General features: G+C 39.7%; 2 protein-coding genes across 5 annotated transcripts in view; both read left to right on the top strand.

Annotated features, from left to right (window-relative positions):
- LEMD3 (LEM domain containing 3) overlaps window positions 1-18,775 on the top strand; it is a 48,940-nt gene extending 30,165 nt beyond the window's left edge. For both annotated transcript variants that reach the window (XM_066992586.1, XM_066992589.1), the window contains 9 exons: window positions 444-523; window positions 600-748; window positions 2,500-2,601; window positions 3,494-3,596; window positions 3,815-3,993; window positions 10,842-10,923; window positions 16,065-16,170; window positions 16,253-16,331; window positions 16,582-18,775. In XM_066992586.1, coding sequence (XP_066848687.1) covers window positions 444-523; window positions 600-748; window positions 2,500-2,601; window positions 3,494-3,596; window positions 3,815-3,993; window positions 10,842-10,923; window positions 16,065-16,170; window positions 16,253-16,331; window positions 16,582-16,745 — 1,044 coding nt within the window. In that variant the 3' untranslated portion in view covers window positions 16,746-18,775. The remainder of the gene's footprint in view (window positions 1-443; window positions 524-599; window positions 749-2,499; window positions 2,602-3,493; window positions 3,597-3,814; window positions 3,994-10,841; window positions 10,924-16,064; window positions 16,171-16,252; window positions 16,332-16,581) is intronic.
- Window positions 18,776-19,574: 799 nt separating this feature from the next.
- The window catches only part of MSRB3 (methionine sulfoxide reductase B3), an 84,616-nt gene continuing 81,154 nt past the window's right edge, over window positions 19,575-23,036 (top strand). For 2 of the 3 annotated variants that reach the window (XM_066992598.1, XM_048065406.2), the window contains exon 1: window positions 19,624-19,737. Coding sequence is in view for 1 of the 3 variants with exons in the window: in XM_066992606.1 (XP_066848707.1) it covers window positions 19,668-19,737 (70 nt within the window). In the remaining 2 variants the exon portion in view is untranslated. Of the gene's footprint in view, window positions 19,738-23,036 lie in introns of all 3 variants that reach the window. The other variant, XM_066992606.1, reaches the window with a different exon arrangement.

Here is a 23,036-nt window from a genome sequence, read left to right on the forward strand (position 1 = left end):
AGATTATTTGAAAATGCCAGTTAAGAAGCTTGAGGAAAATCATTTAAAAAATTACCTCAGCTGATTTTTTAGGAGCTATTTTCAGCTAAGTTTATGTCTAGTTTGAGTTTTATTCCTGAAATAGATTTTCAATGAGCACCGCCTAGTGGCTGGATATTTTTCCTCTGTATGTTAGTCTTCCTCTGTAGGTTAGAATTCTTAAAGTGTGATCATGACTAGAGTTTTCATATAGTCCTTAATTTGAAGAATATTAGTAAGTCCCATAGCTGCTCCTAGCATGTATGGATTTGCTTTGCCTATTGAACAGTTATGCAAAAACTGAAGCTTCAAGATCAAAGCCACACAGGTTTGACTACTAATCTGTGCAGTATCTGTATTTTATTGTGGCATGGTAACTTTCTGGTTATTTAGAGAACTACTCACTAATGTTTGTCTTCTGACAGAATTTACATCCAGAATATGAAAGTGTACTTAACACAGCACTACAATGGATCTTGAATAGTGGGGAAGATGTTGGCATAAAGTAAGTGGTCTTTATTGTAAAAGTGTGTTCTGACAGACCGTGTCCTCTTTTGTAAATGCCATATATTTTTTAACAGGTGTATTGGCAGTGACCCTAATGAGATGGATGTCATTAATGCGACAGATGTGAAGTACCTGGAATCCACTAGTCCAAAGATGTCTTTCAGGTGTCGTTTTCGCCGTGCGTTTATTAATGTAACTCATAGATTATCAATATTGCTCTTGGGTAAGTTGTTTAAACAATCACCTTTTTGTTATAACTTGTGTATATTCATGGTGGAAAGAGTAGCATGTTTACTGGAAATTCTTATTCAGCCATACGACTTAGAGCTTCTGTCACTATCCTGGTTACAACACAGTCTGTTTTGCACTTTCATACCACTATATTTTCACATTACTTGCTATCATCTTTCACTGTAGTCAGCTGAACCAATCCCTTCTCTGGGAACTTTGGCCTTTTCCTGCCAAAGCAGTATCGTTTGCATTTAAAAAAATTCAAATTGAATGGATTTTGGGGGAGGAAAAAGCTCAGGGAAAAGATGTGATGGCCTTAATTTTGAGGCTATTTCACTGTTGTTTTGTGAACTTGAGAAAAATCGTCTTCTCTGTAGCTACGTTTCTTCTTCTAGGAAAAGTTGAATTACTTGGTTGTCTCCAAAAATTCTTACCTGTATGTCTCTGTTGTAGAAAAGGTATTTAATCCTTCACTAAGACTTCCTCATTTAATCTGTGATAGTTCTCTAGTTAAGTTTCAAGTAGTTTCAAGTGTATTTAGTTCTTGGCTATATTCAAAATGATTCAGGATAATGATGTGGTCCAGCTGAGCGTAAGCACTTCAGTCATTTCTGTGTGGCCAGTTAGAAATACTGAAGATGCAGAACTGATCTCATGTACGTGTTGAATATTCAGGGGATCATTTATTCCAGTATTTTAACGACCTCGTAGTTAAGAATAGAAGACCCCCTTCACTAGCCTTCTGACAAACCAAAATAATTGAAGGCAAGCTGACCCAAATGTCTATCTTCCTGATAATAGTGGGTACGAGCTGCACTGGAATGTGGAGACAAAACTTAGTATCTGAGTCAACCACCAGTCTCATCAGTCATGCTGAGCAAATTGCTCAGTGTTCCAACTTTCTCATCTGTATTTGAGATGAATATGAAGTACCTTTCCAGAAATGGAGCATTGTGTAAAAGCTGGATCTATTTTCATTAATTAATAGCCATTTTGGCCTAAAGTGATGATGTCCCTCAGTCTCTTTTTAGCTGTCAGTTAACACTGCTGTGTGATCACTGGGGAATGAAGCAAACTATGCAGCTACAATTTGTTTGTGTAGGTATTTTTTGCTTGAAACCATGGGTGAATGGTGCCCTCAGTTTGAGATGCAAGAAATAAGATTTTGATTTTAAGCTTATGCTGTTGGCCTTCTTAACTAGATTGTCCTTTTTGGGGAATAATCTTTAAACTAATAGAAAAGGAACATTTATCATTGCAAGAAATACAAATTTGTAGCTGAACTGAAGCAGTCCAAATTAATTAGTTTTGACCTGTATAAATAAAGCATGTGACTTGTCCTTAAGTTAGTGAATATTATGCATTTTTAAATCTTAACATGTTCTGAATTGCGAATTTATACAACTTTTAATATGATTTTGAATTTTCCAAAGTAATTATTTTAGTGCTTTTCATCACAAACAGTTTAAATTTCAAACCCCAGTAATGCCAATTGGATACCAGGCTATTGTTAAAATAATTAAACATTTTCATAAAGGTAGCTGCTCTTCAAAGGTTGAGTTGGTGTTGCTATGCTAGTAAAATATAAAAATACTGACAGCAAGTACAGTATGCATCACTAGCTTTGAATTTTGAATTTAAAATGCTAGCTAGTTCAACCGACCTTCGAAATATGTGGTGTAAAATTTGTTAAATAACTGATGTTCTAATACTGTTTAAAGAGTGTTTTACATCTTAATGCAGGTGTAGCAATGGTTTGGGGAGTCTTGCACTACATGAAATATCGTTGGGCAAAAGAGGAAGAGGAAACAAGGCAGATGTATGATATGGTGGTAAAAATCATAGGTATGGCTTCTTTATTCTCTTATGTGATGTATCAGCACTGTATAAGCTTTCAAAGTACTTGCCTTAATTCAATCAATTGGGTTTTCTGCCTGTTCAGTTGTCATCATGCTGTGGCAGCTCTTGGAAAAATGCCTGCTTTGTGGTTTTTTATACATTGTGCATTAAACCTAATCAAAGTTTTTCTTATGGAGATTTAAATCTAAGTAATAGCTATAATAAATCCATGTTGGCATGGCAGTATTTTATCTATATTGAAAGAACTACAAATGTGATGTGTGTTGACTAGATGTGGTGACAATGCTGAAAGACAAAACAGATACAGGAAGCAATCTCTATGCAAAACACCAACGCCTAAAAATGTTGCTAAAACAGAACGCATGGTTGAATTCTGATATTCTGCCTTTCCACTTCAAACTACAGTGGTTTTAGTAGTTTGTGTTCATAGCTTTTAGTGCTATTTTGGGGGATGTATTTTTACTTAAATTGTTGTACTACTTTCAGCTATGACAGTCATCATAAATACAGAGGTAGTAGAGCTGTTTTCTTGCTTTAACGTTTTCATACTTTTTTTGTCAGTCAAGTTTTGTTGGGGTAGGGGGAAAGCACTTGATTTCCAAAGGTGGCTGTCTTTGTTAGCAATTAAAAGTAGCAATCGAATAACTGTAAGAACTGTTTTTCCTGTGTTCCAAAGTTCTTTTGGGGGTACTTGGAGGCATTGGATGTGTGGGTAGTTTTCTTGATTTGCCTTCAGCATGGTTAGGTGTAAAAATGCTTCAAAACTATAAATTACTGAAATTTGGAAGGGGGCTTTGGAGTAGCTGTTCATAGTCACAATTGATATTTTTCTTTGTATAAACTACATAGTTATATGTTTTTCTTATGGTGTTCTCAGATGTTCTAAGAAGTCACAGTGAGGCATGTTCTGAAAATAAAGACTTGCAGCCTTATATGCCTGTTTTACATGTGCGTGATTCTCTAATACCATCTCAGGAAAGGTATGTACCCGCTATACATACTGAATTTTATTGCATGGGATAAAGCATATAACTTAGTAAAAACCAAATTGGTCAATTAATTTAATGTTAGTAGGTTACATGGTGTAATGTTCTTGTATACATCTGGGGAAAAAACACTGGTTTTCTTTTAAGTGATGGATGTCAGCTGTGCAGGTTGCTATAATGCTAACATTGTAATTCTTTCTTCATTTTTTAAGGAGGAAAATGAAGAAAGTCTGGAATAGAGCAGTTGACTTTCTTGCAGCAAATGAATCTAGAATTCACACGGAGACACAAAGAATAGGTGATGCTGAGTTCTTGGTATGGAAATGGATGCAACCTTCTGTACCATGCGACAAAATCTTAGTAATACCATCGAAAGTGTGGCAAGGCCAAGGTATTGCAAATATAATTGTTTTAATTTCTGCTTCTAACTTCTAAGAGGTATTTTGTCACTTGAGAATGGAAGACATTTTCTCTCATAACTTCAGCTATCGTTATGAACTGTACCATTTTTCTGTCATCTCATTCAGTAGATTTACTTGTTATGTGCATTCAGCGTCTGCCTTGTTTTCAAGCAAAATAAGCTTTTCTACTACAACTAAGGGTATACAGGCAAAATGAGTTCCTTGTTCCTTTCCGTGAATTAAAAAAACAAACAAAAACCCACCCAAGTCCTTTCTTTTAATTGGCTGAATTTTGACATCCCTTATGCTCATTGGAAATTATGTAATCATTTTTATCTGACAGTAGGTAAATCAGAGCTTTTAGACCAGAATTTCCTCCCATTTAGTTATCGGTCAAGTGCCTTAAGACAAAGTTTGGAGGAAGAGCAGTGTACATATCCCAGTAGATTCCCTTTCAAAATATAAGACTTCTCAATCAGCAGATTGTAGCTTTTGAGCATCTCCTAGCAGTGTTCTGGTTCTCCTTATTCTGCATTCATACTTCAAGCTCTTTGGCACAAAAAAGCACTTGCTTTATTAGAGGAGGCTGTCATGAATTTCGTGATGGTCTGTCACTTAAACTTTATCATGGAGCCAAGTGGCAAGAATCCAGTGAGCTGCATTTGTCTGCCGTGGTCATCTTTTCATAGTTCTTTTTTTTTTCATGTTAAGCTTTAGTCAACGGAAAACTTAAGCCAGAAGTCTTGAATTTGGGTTGCAACATAAAAGAATGATTGTTTCTATCAAAATCTGAGTGGGGAAGTTAAATGTTTGAAGTGAAATCTTTGCCAATTGTTTAAATCTTGAGAGTAAAAGAATTTGTCTTGCATATTATGTTCTTCTTGAACTCTGTATTCTTCCATCAGTGTGACTGTTGTAAGCTCTGTGCGGAATCCTAGTTTATAAATTTGGTGGCTTATTTTGATGGCAAGGGAAGGAGGAGCTGCTGCTTCTACAGTTTTTAGTTCAACTTACGTTGTTAATTGGATGTTACCAAGGTTGGATCGTGCGTTACTTCTATGACATTGAACTAGATGTTGAAAGAAGCTTTGTTAAAAACAACAAACAGACTTCTTGCCCTTTTTGGGCACTTAAGCAGAATTCCTACTGACAAGCAATTACACTCTAGTTTTATGCTCTTCTGGAGCATGCTAATTTTGATCTTGGTTTAACTAATGCATATAGTAACCAGCTTAAGTCTTTTTGTTTTTATTGGTATACATTTCTATTCGTAAGAAACAATATTTTTATTGTTCCCTATAAAAGAGGGTATAGTTTAGAGTGACCTCTTCAAATGTAATTAGTGCCTTTCCAGACAGAAGGAGCTTCTTTGTGGCCTGGAACAGTTATACTGAAGCAGACCTGATTGCCTGAATAAAAGGACTGCTAACATTTCAGTTTTGTCCCAGGGCATTTGTACATGTCCATATGTTACGTGTATGCTTTCATCCCTTGGGTCTTAAGTTTTGCTTTTTGTATGTTCAAAGCAAAACCAAGCAATTCTTTCCCATCAAAACCAGCAAATATTTTTGAGACATTCACAAATACTTGAAGTGTTATTTGATGAGGGTCTGAGTTTCTTGCTTCTCTGCAAAATGTTATGTTGGGATATGATTAAATGTCAAAGTTATGCCATTGTTTTTAGCTTTATATTTCTCATTTTTAATCATTCATTGGAAACGAGCTGGTTTTTTTAACCTTGTAAATAATACTACAGGCTTGAGGTTTTGCAGTCACTGTCTTGAAATAATAATAGCATAGTGTTCTGCTGTGACAACTATATCACTCATTTCAGTTTTTCAAAATTTTAGTAAGAAGCGAGTAGTAACTTTTTATGAGAGTTGCTGAGCTTTTTTTTTTTTCCAGGACGTTGTCTATCAGGGATATGTGAGTGTTTTAGGTACAGTGCAGAAGTGGTGGATGTTTACAGCTGTTTCTGTTCCATCTCTGTAATACTGTCATGATTAATTTTCAGACATTTAAAATGAATAGTGTCTGCAAGTTATGTATATTGCAGTGCCGAATATTTTATGTTGTGTATTCATCAATACAGGCTGTGAACCATGATGCTCCAGTTCTGGAATTTTTCATTTACTACTCATTTGTGCTCTCAACTTTCCTTGTCATGTGTGATTGAGATATAAATCACTTCATAAAATTCTGTCCTGTATCAGAAATCAGCCTGGATTTTCCTTCATGTGGAAGACTTCTCAGTTGTGATAGCCCAGGTGCTGCTTTGCTACATGAAATATTAATTCAAGACTCCAACAGAGTTGTAGCTTTCAAAATGTCTTAGAAAGCTACTATAGTAGCTAGTGTTAGGTATCATATGAATCTGACCATCTAATACCTACTGCCACATACTGTAGACGTAGACAGAATAGTTTTACCTGTCAGCTGTGGCTTTTAGCTAGAATACATATTTGATAGGTTCCTTCTTTGCTTTTACTGCTGCATAGGATATGTTAAGTGCTATCCTGTTTCAATTCTTTCAACAGCTATTTTCCTAGTCCTTGTTACATTTGTAGTTCAGCCTTTGAAGAGTTGAAATTGTATACTTTGGCAGTAACAGAAGAGCCTGGGAGTTGCTGAAGGAGCAAAGTTTTTTGGTTTCTGTGCATCTTAGTACCTAGTTAGCATCACAGTTAAAAACAAACAAACAAAAAAAAAACCTTGAGACCTGGTATAGGTCTGTAGGAGAACACAATACTTAAGAGTATGTGCAATTGAAGAAGAAAGCCTATTGACCTGTCAACGTGTGCTGGGTTATTGATGTATGATACCGTGCCTTTTAAGTATGGGACATGTAGCATGTGTGAGGATCTAGGCTCTGCTGTATCTGTGTTAGCATCCAGAGTTCAAGTGGTGTTGCATTTTGTTCAGTCCTTCAGGGTGCAGCCTGCACTTTCACAAGCGATAGCTTGTGTTTTGTTTTTTCCAGTCTGTCTGGTGATGGTGATCTTACTGTGAGATACCATCTACTGGTATGGTTGACATATTTGTCAAAAGAAGAATGGGTAGGTAAACTCACTGTAAGATGGACAAATATGAGCAGTATTCTGAAAAAAATGTACAGGGTAATTCTCAATTCAAAAATAATCTTGTTCATGCTTAAGTATAGTTTAATTAGAGCAGTGAAAGAAATATTTTTAGTGTTGAATTTGCTTTTGAAAGAAGCATGTCTTCAATGACAGAAGCTCTAAGGAAAAATATATAGGGTGAGCTGCAAAGTAGCTAAACTAACAGTGATAGCTAAAGTTGCTTTACAGCTCTGGAGACGAGATAAGGTTCTCTGAACCTCTGGATTCACCCTGGGTTACCACATCTAGGGTGATATTTCATCCTGCAGAATGCAAGATAATCTGTTACCTTGAGTGAACTATAGCCCTCCTCCCCCACTTGTGAGCATACAATCCTTTCTCCATGTTGAAAAGGCTCTCATTACTGCAAGAAAATTGTGGAAAATATACTTGAGGGAGAATGCTGTATCCTTCCCACGTTAGTTTTCTGTAGCTGAACTTAGCTGAATTAAACCTCATCAGCCACATTGTCCTTTCTTAACAACGTTTAGTAGTAATACTTCAATGTCAATATCTTTTCTCTCTAATGAAGAACCTTGTGTGTTGTGTGAAAGTGCATAACTTCAGTGCATTCAACTAAGCATTTTATCTTTTTTCTCTTGACTTTGATAAGAAGGGTTAGTATTTCATAAATAAGTGATCTGGGACTTAAAGTGAATAAATCTGTTTCTCACAAATGTATTTATCTGCATCTTGTGAAAGTCTTCAATCTTATGTGCATCAAATCCACGTCTAAAGATCTGTTGGGCTGTTTTATAAGTCGTGGTGGAGATGACAGGGAATCTTTTTTGCAATAATACACTAGTGAATCAAGAGGTAGAGCAAGCTGTACCACATTTTCTTAGGTGTTCGTTTTGAAGTCTGTGCAATTGCCCCTTCTTCCATCATAGACATATTCCAGTCACAGTGGTACAGGGCTTGTTGACAGTGGTCACCATTAGTGGCTGCTGTCTGAACGCCCATGATACTGTCACCTTCAGTTTAAGGTCATAAAACAAAGCACATTATGATTGAGATACAAAGTTCCTTGATTCTCTTAAAGGTTCTTGCTAGTCCTGAAGAAGAATTTATGGAAGTCCTAAATGTTTTCTTGTCACTAGTTTACTGTATAAAATTGTTTATTTTCCTTTCCATATCCACCTTTTCACCCTCAGCTTGTAATCTTAACTGCTGAGACCTATTCAAGAAAAGAAACAACAGATGAGATGCTGAGTTATGATTTAGCTTAGACTGTTGTCCTGCAAGAATGCTTGCATATGCTCTTACTCGGAGGAACTCTGTTGTGAGAATATTTTGTATGTTCCATGCCAGTGTAAATTTTTAAATAATTAGTACTGTGATCAGAATAGTTTTGTCACCTAGTAACTGAAACTTGCTCTTTTGTGGGGAGGGAGTAGAATTAATTGTTACAGACATCTCTTGAACTTCACTGCTTATCTGTTTACTACACTATTTTGAATTTTGCTACACAGGTACAGTACTTTGCCCGTTTCTTTGTTTAGCCTCCCATTTCAGTCTGATTTCTGGTATATGTTTTAATGCCTATTACTATGGTAGCAATTATTTTGCATATCAGTGATTTCTGTAGTTATTTTTTCCGTGCAACATAGATGGAGCTTTTTGTAAGCACCTGAGATCCTCATGGGCTTTTGTTTGGAAGATGATCAGAAATTGGAGCTGGTAGAGCTTGGTTTTATAGGTATCTACATTAAAACACAAATTTTTTTTGGCTATTTTTGCATAGCTTAGCTGCCTTCTTAAATTACAGTGGTTTTTTTGGAGTTCAAAAACAACTTCGCAGAAATGTTGGTCCTGTGCACCAAGGGTCTCTGCAGATAATCTCACCATTCTTTATCATTGGATTAAAAGGATGTGCTGAATAAACCTAGCTATTAACAATCAGCACATAATTTCCTCAACCCCACGCCTTTTCAGGTCCAGGTCCATGTCCATGACTAGGCTACCCCAGATCACCTTCTCCAGTGTGGTGTGGTGCCCCAGTGTACAATATGCTGGTGACATTTCACCTTCCCTTGATCTGCTGGAGCCGACCTACCTGAGTAAGGTAAGTCCATCTATTTTTCAATGTTGCTTAGTTCTGTAAAGTTTTTATTGTATACCCTATATACAATTTTTAATCAAGGGCAAAAAACTTTACAAAACCATGTGCTATTGAAAAAAGGACTTGTCCTTAAGCTATAGGCAGCTCAAAGATAGATGCAGTGTCACCAGCATATTTAGAAAAACATTCCCAAGAAAAACTGGACAATTGTAGGTGTTGGTGACTTGGATAATGTGTGTATATCCTCTTATTAGAGCATTCTCTTATTAGAGCATTTCTCTTATTAGAGCATTTGTGGAGGTTAAAGTTAGATTCAGAGCCCACATTTTCTAACTTCTAGTTGGTAACTGTATGCTCGGGTTTTGTTTTTTTATTATTTTTTTTGCCTTAAATTTATGTAAGAACTAAGTCATCTATGCTGTATCTTCAGGCAGTGAACTTTCTTGTGGTTAGTGCTTGCCTTTCACATGCAGTATCTTCTGTGTGACTGACAATAGGTGTTTTTTGGTGGATTACGGAAGAGCAGTGGTGTTCATATATGTTGGGTATACTTCCAAGATTTTGTTTTTAAAGGTCAGCAGTAAGAAGCACTGCTGCCTAAAACTTAGACTTCTAACACCTGAAATGTGACATCTTGAATCTGTCAAACTTCAACAAAGTAGGGACTGAAAAAGGAGAAGCATTAGCCTCAGCTTGGTGCATCATTACGTCTTGTTGAGATTTGTAGTCTTATGTTTAAACTCTTCCATCTACTCACCTCCAAATCTTCAAAGTAAAACTTCCTTCAAGCCTTGAAAGTTGTTTCACCAGGTTATGCGCTTTGTTGGGCCTTCTCATGGCATGGAAGTACCTTATTTGAATCTGAAGGGTCCTGTATTCCTTTTCTTACGATGCAATCTTCTGTTGCGACTCCCAGAGGGAGAACTTGAGAACTTTAGAAAGAAGATAGTATTCATTTTAGAAGCTTAGATATTTCATGGGACTGTTCAGCTTTGAAAGAGTTACTCTGCTGTTACTTTTAATTTCCATTTTTCTTGCATCTGTTGTGTCTTCTGCTGCATTTCATTTCGTGTTTTTTCAAGTTTCTCAACATGCGTGTAGTATCTAGGGTTATGCAAGCTCCATCCTTGTAGAGGGGGTACTTGACAGTTGTTACTGAAACACAGATGCAATGAAACATCCATCTAAGCATCTCCCTGTCTCTTAGACCAGTGGACAGTAGACTGCCCCGGAAGTGGAAGAAATGAAAATTTATTAGGTATTTAAAACTGGTTAACCTGCAGCTCCAAAGATTTGCTCCAGATGTTAAGAATATCCATCTTTTCACATAGACACAATGCCAACGCTTTTTTTCAACTGCATAGTATTTAAAATACCTTCCATTCCTTCCATTTACTATGGCCCAAACATAAGTGAACGCATTATCTCTTTAAATCTAGAAGTTATAAATATATAAAAAAAAAAAAATCAATTACTGGGTATGATCCACTTTTGTCAGTGTGGTAGAAGACTTGGGAGACTTATTTGCTTGAAGGTTTTTCATATGTGGATGAAAGTATTAATTTGAGTAATACCTTTCTGTTTTTAATGTATCAAATGGTTAGCTAGATGTATTTATTGACTTCCATAATACCTATTAAATTTGTTTATCTTATAGCATTTCATCTAGATAGAAGAAATTCTCCGCCAAACAGCTTGACACCATGTCTAAAGATTCGCAATATGTTCGACCCAGTTATGTAAGTTAAAAAAAAAATCTCACTCTATTTTTGTATTGATTTGGAAGTGTCTACTTTTGTTCTCTGAGAGGGGTTTGGAAGAAGACAGTAAACATGCATACTTTGAAAGAAGTGTAAGTATATAGTGTATTTGAATGAGTAACAAACTTTGCTTCATGTGCCAAGAGTTAAGGTAGAATAAGTAATTGTAGCCTTTTAAAGCTTCACCTTCTGTGTGATGTTATATCCTCACTGGCTGTGGACTAGATCATGTTAGGAGTTGGGGTCTGACATTTAGGGCACTAACACGTTGGTTATGCCAGCTACACCTTTTTGGTCTTTGAAATCTGGTTTGTCCAGGGCAGGGACTCCAGAAATCTCTGAAGTAATTTATTCCCTGATATGATTACATAATGGAGAAAAGAGGATGCTACGCTGCCTTACAGAGTAAAAATAACATGCTAATTGAGACTGAGGAGTATGAGAAGCTGAACACAAAACAAAAGCTATCGATAAGAATAGGGATTAATAGGAGGTAGGAAAAAACCAGCAGAGACACAAGTGATTGCTAACTTCAGATATACATCTTCCGGTCTGTTTCATTTCTGTTTCTAGACATGCTTAATTATTTTAGCTTCTTGCCTTATTAATTGAAAAGTTGTTAGTTAATTTAGTTGAGGATCTTGTTATCTCTATCTTAGAGAACTACTCTAAAAACTGTTTTCAGTGGCTTTAAGGCTTTATGACTATTATGGGCAGAAACCCCAGCTGTTGCTTCTTTCATAGATTAAAGCTTGCAGTAGGGTGAATAAGACCGAACTTGTAGGTGTTTTGAGGCAAATTTAAAGCTCCTTCACTAGAAAAATTGGCGGGAAAAAAAAAGATTTAATGAGAGTTTTGGGTGACATCAGTTGTCCTCGCTACAAAGGAGACTTTGTGAGCTATATTGGTTGGTCTGAGTAGTGCTGAAATCCAGTCCTGAAGCTTCACTGTAATATTTATGGGTATACTGCATTGGTTTTATTGTTTCCAAACGTTAGCTGTTCAAAGTGTATCCCGTTAATGGAACTGGTAACTAGGATGTTTCTTCCTTCAAAATAGTCCCTCCTTATAGGCTATGCCTTTGCTGTAGACTTCAGTGTTGCTTGACATAGATTGGATCAGTATTAGAAAGTACGTTTAAGCTAAACTTTATAAACTAGTTGTTCTCTTTCAACTTTTCCTTAGTGCCTCTGTCCAGTCAGCTATTTGAACATTACAACTTGTATCTAACATATACATGTTTTAGATCTTTTCTTTTGGGTGTTGTGTTAGCTCCATTACTGAACTGCTGAATTATAGTCCTAGTGGGATTCCTAATCTAATTCTGTATTGCACCCTCTGACCCATTTCTCTTCCATGAGGTGTCTTACAAAGGACTTTACTTTTTTTCCACATCCTCGCAATAATTTACAAAACAAAAAGCACCTCAGTGCAAGAGGAAATACTTTATTCAACTGTGTATGTCAAAAGGAAGGAGGTTTTATGTTCTTATCCCAGTCTGAAAGAAATGAATGCTTTCCTTGACCTTCTAAAACGCAGACTGTACCAGTGTATGTGATTAGGTTGGCAAATAGTTTGATTTCAGATGAGAAGTATGCCAAGGGTGCAAGGTATGGTTAACAAAGTTTTAGTTGTTCTTTAGTGTAGTTCAGTTTTAGTTGTTCTTTAAGTCAAGCTATTATATGCAAGCTATAAGTGACTAAGTATGTTTCAACAATATGCCAGTAGCTGGTAGAAGCCATCCGTAAAATTGGTCTTTTCTCTTGGTCTGAGAATCATCTGGAGAACATGCCAGTTAACTTGTATGTATCAATGCTGGCAGAGTCAGGAACCATCTTTCCATTTCCAAAAGTCAGGAACTTACCTGAACGTTGTGAACCCTCAGGCCACAGCAGCTGACTTAAAATTTTTGAGTAGTTTTGGGTGTATGCTCTAGGCATTTACTATGCCAGACACCAACCTGTATTCTAAAACATCAGTCTAGGCATCATTTGGATAAACCGTATTTGTTTTTCTGTATCTGCCCCTAAATTGGTGGCAAGAGTTGTTCGTGAAACGTGGTTAGCATTCCTGCAAGAACCACCTTGACAGCTGATGGAACATACATATGCAGGATCAAGGAAGGGCAAGTCATGCCTTTTGGGGGGCCTGTTTCATTATGGGAAATTCCAAGTTAGTTTCAACTGTTACTGTTTCCTGTGCAAGTTCTGTAAAACAAAAAAAGCAGACTAGACTAAGAATACACTTGTGTTCAATTTCCAAACAGGAAATGAGCACTTGGAAGTAATTCAGTGACTTGCAGTATTTGGGGAAAAAAAAAGTCTGGTTTATACCAAACCAGCAGAAAAGCTGATTGCCTACCCTACTCTTCTTGTGTTAGCTGGCTTTCTGCTGATAACAGCATGCTTTTCAAAAAAATCTGACCCCTTGGACATGAGTCCTGAGCTGGGCGGGAGGGAATGTGCCCAGGGCAAGATTTCCAGGCTTTTTCAACTTTGACTTTAGTTCCCTAACATCCTGAACACAGCCTGTTGTTATTTAGAAAATACCGCTGTTCAAACTGTTTATATAACTGGAAGGAACTTGTATATTCCCTTCATAGAATCAATTCAGAATACAGAATCACAGAATATCCCGAGTTGGGAGGGACCCACAAGGATCGTCAAGTCCACAAGTTCCCAATTTAGGTTGGGAAAGACCTCTGAGATGATCAAGTCCAACTGTTAACCTAGCACTTCCAAGTCTACAGCTGTACCATGTCCCTAAGCACCGCATCTACGTGTTTTTTAAATACCTCCAGGGATAGTGAGTCAACCACTTCCCTGGACAGCCTGTTCGAATACATCACAACCCTTTCAGTGAAGAAATCTTTATTAATATCCAACTGAAACATCCCCTGGCACAACTTGAGGCCATCATAACTTGAGGCCATCTCCTCTTGTCCTGTTGCTTGTTGTATGGGAGGAGAGACCGATCCCCATCCCGCTACAACCTCCTTTGGGGTAATTGTAGAGAGCAATAAGGTCTCCCCTGAGCCTCCTTTTCTCTAGGCTAAATAAACCCAGTTCCCTCAACTGCTTCTCATAAGATTTGTTCTCTAGACCCTTTGCCAGCTCTGTTGTCCTTCTTTGGACACACTCCAGCGCTTTGTTTCAAGTGAGGGGCCCAAAACTGAACACAGTATTTGAGGTGCAGCCTCACCAGAACTAAGTACAGGGGGACAATCGCTTACCTAGTCCTGCTGGCCACACTATTCCTGACATAAGCCCTTCATTTTGAGCTGTCTAGTAGAAAGAAAACATTTGGTCTTTCAGTCTGAGTAGGATATATCTTCTAATTTTTGCAGGTTTTTAAGTTGTAGGTATTTTCCACTGGAAAGTCTCCTTGCCACTGGAACCTTCATTTGCGTCTTTTGCACACTTGTGTCCCTGTTCTACTTTGTTTATATACGATCTTCCTGAGTAAGTGGCATCAATTGATTCTCTAACCAGTCAACATCAAATATCAGAAACAAATCCGGCATTCGATGTTGCCAAAGTCCCTCAAGTGTTGTCTTACAGACTGTCTTGACACAAGTGTATGTGGAAAGATGAGTTTATGGCTGCTTGCAGTTTCAGAAAGGAAGGTGATGGCAGGCAGGTAGAAGGGGAGGACAAACACCTAAAATATGGATTGCTCTTTTTGGTTCTTAGGATTGAATTTTTTAAAGCAAACTATGAGACCCAATTTACCAAATATTCAATAGCTGAAGTACTAAGTAGGCCCCAGAGGCAAGAAGCTGATGTCAAGTTTTAAAGAAACCACTCAGCTGGCAAGGATGAGATTGTTGGGAATGTGGGGAAGGAGGATGTTTACTCTCTGTGGACTAAACATGAGTAGACTTTACATTGGTCTTCAGCTAAACAGTTTGGTCCGTGTACTCTGAGGGGAAAAAAAAAATCATTGAGTGACAGAAGTTACCTTTCAAGAAAAAAAACGTTGATTCTATAGCAAGCTGCAGTGGAACGAAGCCTGAAGAATCCAAGTGTACTTATTGGCTGTGTGTAGCTCTAAGTAGTTTCTTTAATCAAGAGCAGTATAAAATGTTTTCTTTTAGAGGAGAAAAATGAAAATGAGTCACATAACTAAAGGTTGTGTGGCTGTTGACAGAGTAGATGCTCTGTAGCTGCCCATAAATTTGATATTCGTTTGTAAGGAGTTGTACTTGCGTGCAAGTACTTGTACACGCAATTTTATCCTTACGGGTTTTGAACTTTAGTGTCATGTGCTTCACACCCGAAGGAAACTTTCTGTATTTTCTCACGGGTTTTTCCAATGTCACATTGAATTCCTATGTCATGTGATTGGATAATTTTAGGTACTGAATGGAGAATGCTCAAAACCTCAATTTTTATTCTCAATTTGTTGTAAGGAGGTACCTCTTAAAATGTAGTTTTGCACTTTATCCAAGTTCTTGATCTCAGCTCTATGTAACAGATCAAAAATGTGCAGAGTAGCCTAGTGTTAGAGGAAAACATCTGTAGAGCACAATAATGGATGCTAAGGACCTGGCATTATGCTGTATACACTTTGAAGAGTTCGACTTTGGACCACTCTAATCTAGTCCTATGGACTGAATGCCTGTTAGCAGCTGTGGTACATTAAATGCCCTCTTGATGACATCACTGAGTGAAAACCAAAGATGATTTTAGCTCACCTTACTCTGAGGTGATTCAGTAATGCAAACCAAAGCATGGGGCATGGAGATGATGGAGAGATTTGCTTCAGGAGCTCACCTGGTCAGACGTAGAATTCTAATGTAAACTCACCTGAACTTGGCACATTTTTTTGAACCATTTTAATAGTACAATATTGATCACTTATTTTGTTAGTATATGGAAATGTATTCCAAATTAACTGTTATATTGCAGCTTTTAGGTGTGGATGGTTTTGTCAGGTTTCATGGCAAGTACAGAATGAATTATACGTAGGAAAACTTTTTATGAAAACTATTGGATCATAATCTGTATACTTCAGACTAGTGTTCTTGTTGCTAGAGCTACTAACACATTTGTTTCTGTCATGTTTTGCAAGTTTTTAGAAGATGACATGCTGGATTAAACCTTTAATTGTTTGCTTAGGGAAATAGGTGATCACTGGCATCTAGCAATTCAAGAAGCGATCTTGGAGAAATGCAGTGATAACGATGGAATTGTTCATATTGCCGTGGACAAAAATTCACGTGAGGTGAGTGTCTTTCCAGTGACATCTTAATACTGCTGATCCTTGTCAGCTGGACTTTTAACAAAAACTCTCTTTCTTAATGCAGGGTTGTGTATATGTCAAGTGTCTATCTCCAGAGTATGCTGGAAAGGCTTTTAAGGCATTACATGGCTCTTGGTTTGATGGTAAGAAATCGGGGTTTATGACAAAACTTGTAGAAATGGCAGAGGATGGGTGCGGTTTTAAATGTCCTTTTAGATGGCAAAGTGTTTAACATCTGAAGTATTGAGCTGTAACAAAAAATGTCTTTTTAGTAGTCACTGTCATCTGGTAAACTAATTTCCATGTAATGAAAATGTTTGGGTTTATTTGCTATATCCTGAAGCAAAAATTAATAATCCTGAACTAGAAGATGTTTTTGTATTTGCCTTATAGGAAAGCTGGTAACAGTAAAATACCTGCGGCTAGATCGATATCATCATCGTTTTCCCCAGGCTCTTACCTGCAACACTCCACTAAAGCCATCAAACAAACACATGAACTCTATGTCACATCTCCGTCTTCGGACAGGCACAACTAATTCTCAGGGAAGCTCCTGAGAAGACTTTCTACAACTGCTAGGACTGTTACTTGCAACAGGAATTTTCCTGTATGGCTGCCGTCTTCCTTTTTTAGTGCTTTTTGTATGTAATACTTTAATGAATTAAATAAAAGTTTGAACGTTCCAGAAATCTTGTTTCCAAAGGGACTTAGCAATGAGGCAGTAATACTGAGCTGACAGGAAAAAAAAGAAATTGCTTCAGGAAGTTTTCCGGGGCTATAGTAAACCAGTGCATTTAAGTTTTGCATGAGGAATACCGAATTCATTAAACATTTTCAGATGTGGTGACTGTATTTTTGCACCAAGACGTGTTTTTGATAATACAAAAGCATGGAGAAAAGACTTCCTGTATTTCCATAGTTTCCTGTGAAATAATCTTGTGGGTATTTTGTAACAAACAACCTACAGTTCCTGATGGTGAATAAGTTTAAAAAAAATTTTTCAGTCAATATTAGTTTTTTCTTTTCTTGCCGTAAAATAATAATCTGCAGCTAGGGTATGGGGAAAGTTAATTTGGCATTAGTGGTTGCATTATAAGTGTGAGGGAAAACATACTGAATGAGAATGTACTAGGTTTTGTATATAAATGTAAATGCTGGTGGTGGCAAAACTGGTTGTGTTCTGTGAGGATGTCTGCATTGAAGCAGTGAATAAGCTTCCTATTTTATTCAAAACCTAATGTTTTATATGGTTTTGGCTATACCATGACAAGAGGCCAAATACCTTAAAGTGTTAGATACAAGTTAAATATCTTTTATAGGTTTTATATTAAAATATCTTATGATTTTGTGTGAGAGGTCTGATACCAATTGTATTGAATTCAAATTTGTGAGCAATAAAGAAGCAATTGGCAGATACTGGAAAAATATTTTGTGAAAAGCTGTATTTATTATGACAATTGCCAGGGCTGTGACAAAATACCATTTGGGATTAAGTGACTTTTCCAGTACGTTGTAACTTGTTTTACTGAACCAGTTACCTGACAAAATGTTAAAAGGTACATACTTCCTTGCAACAATTTTGGTTGATACAAACTAGAAGTACAGCTGACAGTAAATTTTGTGATTCCAAGCTCTAAATTTACTAACGTTTATCCCGAACTCCAAAATTGTTGCTGAGAAGTTTAGTTGCAAATCTAAGATTATTGGCTTTACTTCCTAACTTCCACAATGATTTTTATTGAAGTATCCAGCTGAATATCCCATAGGGGTTGAGACTGGAAGTACACCAGTCCAGAAAATTTTATCGTTAACTCACTTTACTTTGTAGATACGATGGATTTGCAGCATGGACTTGCACAAATAATGCACGTTTTTCTTATGGTTAAGTAAACATGATGCACACTATTCTGCAACAGAAAATCCTATTGTGCCTTACCTTTGTGCTTTTGTGGGCACCATGTTTATTATTGGAGTTTGTTAACCGAAAAATTTTAAATCCTCAGTTTTATGTCTCAGATGCTAATGAATGAGTATATATAATATATAATCAGCCATGCAGAATTCTACTTACCGAGGACAAGTACATATTTTTGATGGGTAAGTGGATTGTGCCAGGTCTGGTAGATTTTGATGAGTTTTACTATATACATATATGTATATGTATAATATACATGTATATGTATTATATATATGTATATAAACTAATTTTGTTGTATTTGATGTGCATCATAGTGATTTGTTAACCTGACCTTAGTGACCCCATCTTGTGACCTGTTGCAAGAGTGATTGTAAAAATAGTTGTGGCATTTTAAAAGGTCGCATCTTGATACAAATGCATCCATCTTGCTTCTAAAATATATTTCTTGTAAACACTGTACATTACTATTGTAATATGTACTATTATGCAGCTTATTTTACCTTAAACTGTTAAGTTGACCAATATCCCTTCCTGCAAGACAGATGGGAATGTGTATAATACCCGAACGTTTGAGAAAAATCAGATGTTTGTTGTAATTTGTCACCCTGTCCTGTAAAAACAACCGAAAAGCAAACCAAACTCAAATTAAAGGTTTATTAGGGGTTTTTACACGTGTCTCACCTTCTAGGTACTTGGATGCCTCTTCCACGTGAATACTTGTTTGCAGTGAGTTGCCTTAACTTTTAACGGTGGTTAGGGCTGGGAGGGGGGTGGGTGGTGGTGGTGTGTGAGCTTTGTGTAAAGGTCCCTCAGCCTCAACACATCCTACCTGGCAGCGTAGGGCTGGCATAGAAATTGGAAAATGTCATAGAATCATTAGGGTTGGAAAAGACCTCCAGGATCATCTGGTCTAACCATCCCCCTACCACTACTGTCACCCCCTAAGCCATGTCCCTGAGCACCACCTCCAGCCTTTCCTTGAACACCCCCAGGGACGGTGACTCCACCACCTCCCCGGGCAACCCGTCCCAGTGCCTGACTGCTCTTCTGAGAAGAAATGTCTCCTCATTTCCAACCTGAACCTCCCCTGGTACAACTTGAGGCCATTCCCTGTAGTCCTATCACTAGTTACCTGTGAGAAGAGGCCGACCCCCAGCTCCCCACACTCTCCTTTCAGGTAGTTGCAGAGAGCAATAAGGTCTCCCCTGAGCCTTCCCTAGACCAAACACCCCCAGTTTCCTCAGCCGCTCCTCACAGGACGTGTGCTCCAGGCCCTTCCCCAGCCTCGCAGCCCTTCCCTGGACACTCCAGGCCCTCGGTGTGTGTGTGAGAGCAGAGCCCGAAGCCGCTTCGCCCTTTTCTGCGCGGTGCCTTCGGTCGGGCTGCGTGCGGGGCGCTCCCCGCCGGGCGCTGTGCTCATATTTGGCGTTGGCCGCCGGTGCCCAGGAATTTCCCGTCATGCCTGCCTGGGCGGCGGGCCCGTCCCCGCCATCCCGGGGGGGGGACCGGGGGGAACCGGGGCCGTCGCTCCCGCGGGCCTGGCCTCGCCTCTCCTCTCCTCATGCGCGCTGCGCCGCCGCCGCTGCTCTCCGCGCTCCTCCTGGCGCTGGCGGCCGCCGCAGGAGCCGCAGGTAGGAGCCGGCCCCTGCGGCGAAGGGAGGGCGCGCCGGGGGGGGGGGCCGGGGGCTGGGCCGGGGCCGCACCTGCGGCGGAGGGGAGAGGCGGGGGGGGTCCCCTCGGCAGGGCCCCGGTACCGCCTCGCAGGGCCCCCGCGGCCGCCCGGAGCAGGCCCGGTCCCCGCGGCCCCCCGCTCCCGGCCCCCGGTGCCGGCGGCGTGCGGGTGGGGGTGAGGGGGGAGCGGGCGGCGGGTCCCTTCCCCGCGGTCCCCGGCTCGGGAAGTTGGGCTTCAGCGGCCAGAAGGGGAGCTGGGGCGTCATGTGCGCCTTCAGAGCTCGGTCATCTTTTTATTTATTTATCATTTTTACCTAAACGGGCTCGGTGTGCTCATCCGCCGCCTTTGTACTGCGCCGCTGGGCAATACAGGACGCGCAAAGAGCGAGCTGTAGCTGAGGTCCTGCTGTCCCCTTTCCCTCGCTGTCCCCTTTCCAGGTTAATCTAGCCGGTTTTGGTGCTCCTTCACGCTCCCGGGGCTGACGCCAGGCTGAGTTAGGCTCCGTGTGGATGTGACAGACCTGCGGCAAACGCCGGCTTCGCCGGGGGGCTGAGCCCCAGCCCCTGTCCCCGTAGCGTAAGGGCTGCCCCAAGGCACACTGATCCCAAAGGACTGCCGAAAACACAGGCTAATGACGGGTGTTTATAGATAGTGCCAGATATTTGCGATAAATATTGGATATTCGTAAAGAGTTTCGAGCTTATCTACGTCCAGGAGAGCGCAGAGCTCTGCGCTACGCGTCAGGCTTTGAGCTCTTTCCCTCCCAAGCTTCCTGTGGTGGCCACCAGAACGGTCCCAAACTGTGCTCCTTGGAGAGACGTCAGACAGCGATGTGCAGCGGGCAGACACCTCGCCGGACTGACACAGCCTGTTTGTGGCAAGCAGTCCCTAAATGGAAAACCCGGCTCCGCTCCCGCGAGGGCACAGCACCGTTTATTTCCAGCCCAAGGGTTAATGCTTTGCACTCGCCCCGTTCATGCCCTCGCCGAGCTGCCACGAGCGCTCGCAGTTTTGTTTGCTGACGATTCCCAACTTCTCGCCGCGCCGCTGCATGCCTCCGCGGTTCGTCACGACTCCTGGGCTGCCAAATTTGGTTGGTAACGGTGCCCTTTAAGTCTGGTTCTGGAAGTAGTTTCCATGTGGCTTGTCATCCTAATCAGACGTTTGCTCATAGTTTCTAAAAGAATCGCCCGCGTTGCTGTAGGCATGGCTTAATTTAGAGCAGCATTTCTTAGCTACCTTTTTAAATATACGTAGGGAATTAAGTAAGGTGAATGGTTTAACCAGCGTTGCTAAATAATCCTATAATTCCTATAAGAAGATTTTATTTTTTGGACGAAGTTCTGCAGTGATTTCTCAAAACCACTGAAGCCGGTGGAGTTAAGCCATCTATAGTTCAGTTCCAGACTGCGGTTGGTTGGTCATTTTCCTGTCTGACGTTTCTTGGATCTTTATAATACACATTAGAGAAGACCCATTAGGAGAAAAAAAGAACTCTATTTTTTCCCCCGAAAAAACACAATCTTTAAAAATAGTGCCTTTGTACATGGGGTAATGTTTCTATATTTGGTACCAAAGCCATATAAAGCAGTTGATCCTTGACGAAAATAAAATCTTTTGACTCAATGACCTTGTTTATTTTTCCAAGGGGTGCTGTCTATACACTCCCTCAGGGATTTGGTTAATATGGATTTTGCTCTTGCAAGTACCTTAAGATTTCCTCACAGCTGTGTGATAAGGGAAACTTGCACATGAGGAATCTACTTGGTACGTTGCCCTGATATTTAGTAAGGTATGAGGAGGATTTTGTTTGCTTGGTCTCATTTAGTCAGCTTTGTAAGATGATACTTTTTTCTGTATTATTTAAAGTCCAGCCTATTTATTACCTGAGACATGCTAGAAAATTAAAATTCCCTTTAAAGAAATGGTTAAAGGTTCCTTTGTTATGTTGTTGGGTGTATTTTAAATGATGGGGGAATAGGAGGGAGAGCAGAGATCTCGCTGTTAAGGATTTAATCTTCTCAGCCAGAAGGTCAAGAAGTCTGCCTGTCTGCATCTGGCTGGCACCGCTACAAGGCGGTGATGCAGTAAAGCCATCCAATTTTGAGATAGCTCCGTTGAGTTGCATAATTCAAGTGCGTCCTCATTACAGATCAACACTCAAGCAACGTGTAACATTTGTGTCAGCCCTACGTAGGGAATATGACCTTTTTTTTTTTTTTCTCCTTTGTATTCTTTTTCTAGTTTCATTAAAAGCTCTAGTTTTGGCAGCCCCCAAGGTACAAACTTCCTCGCACCATGCAGGGTTTAGCTGATGGCAGCCTGGGATAAACTGTCAGCCTTATTGTAGCTCGGTCTAGCCCTGAATTGGTTATGGGCTCCTTCAGCCAAAGGACCCCCAGGAAAATGGAACCTCACATTCCTGGTGCATTTAGAGGGGTGTGTATAGGATGAATTTAGAATAAAGCAGGGTAGGGATTTTAGCTGCCCCTGAGTCACTCTGGAGTTGGTATGCTTGTTTTGGAACAGCCTCCGGGACTACAGGGAAATCGGTGGTTTCTTGCTCTGGAGTACTTGCGTCCATACATGGACTTATTTAGAGGCAACTTTCTGCATGTAAGCAGAGATCTTGAAAACCTAAGGACAAAACCAGGAAGACTTACAGCCTTTGGGGCTTTCTGTTTTGTCTCATAGAGCACGAAGCGGCTACTGGTTAACTTCCCTCTCTCCTGTCGCTTCTGTCAGGATGCATTGTTATCTTTTCAGATACTTCATTCACCTCAGAAGGATGTTGGGTTCTCTGTAAACTATTAATGTGTACTAGCTAAAACAAAAGCACAAAACTAAACATTTACGTCCTCCTCTGTGGAAATGTGTGAGCATATCACCAACTAGCGGTGTTTTAAAAGTGATTTCCAATTTGGCACTTAAGAAAGGGAAGGGAGCATGTGTTATATCATTAGCTTCTACCAGAAGATGAAGAATGGTGTTCTGGGCGTTAAAGGGGGTTTTTTGCGTCCTTTACCTGTGAAGATGGCGATCCTTCTGTTTTGTCTGAAAACAGGCCACAAGAGTTCTTTGGGAGCTCCATTCGTCAGGAGGCGATTGGAAATTATAATTTATCTCCTTAGCTCCAGCCTTCTGGTTCTCATTTAACAGCCTGGGTTCCAATAGCATTATCTGAAAGCCACACAATCCAGCAACTGTTCCGGGGAATAAAGAGGCTTTTCTCAGTAAGGACTTTAAGACCTGAAGAGC

Source organism: Anser cygnoides, chromosome 1 (assembly GCF_040182565.1).
Source record: "Anser cygnoides isolate HZ-2024a breed goose chromosome 1, Taihu_goose_T2T_genome, whole genome shotgun sequence".
NCBI classification, from domain to species: Eukaryota; Metazoa; Chordata; class Aves; order Anseriformes; family Anatidae; genus Anser; species Anser cygnoides.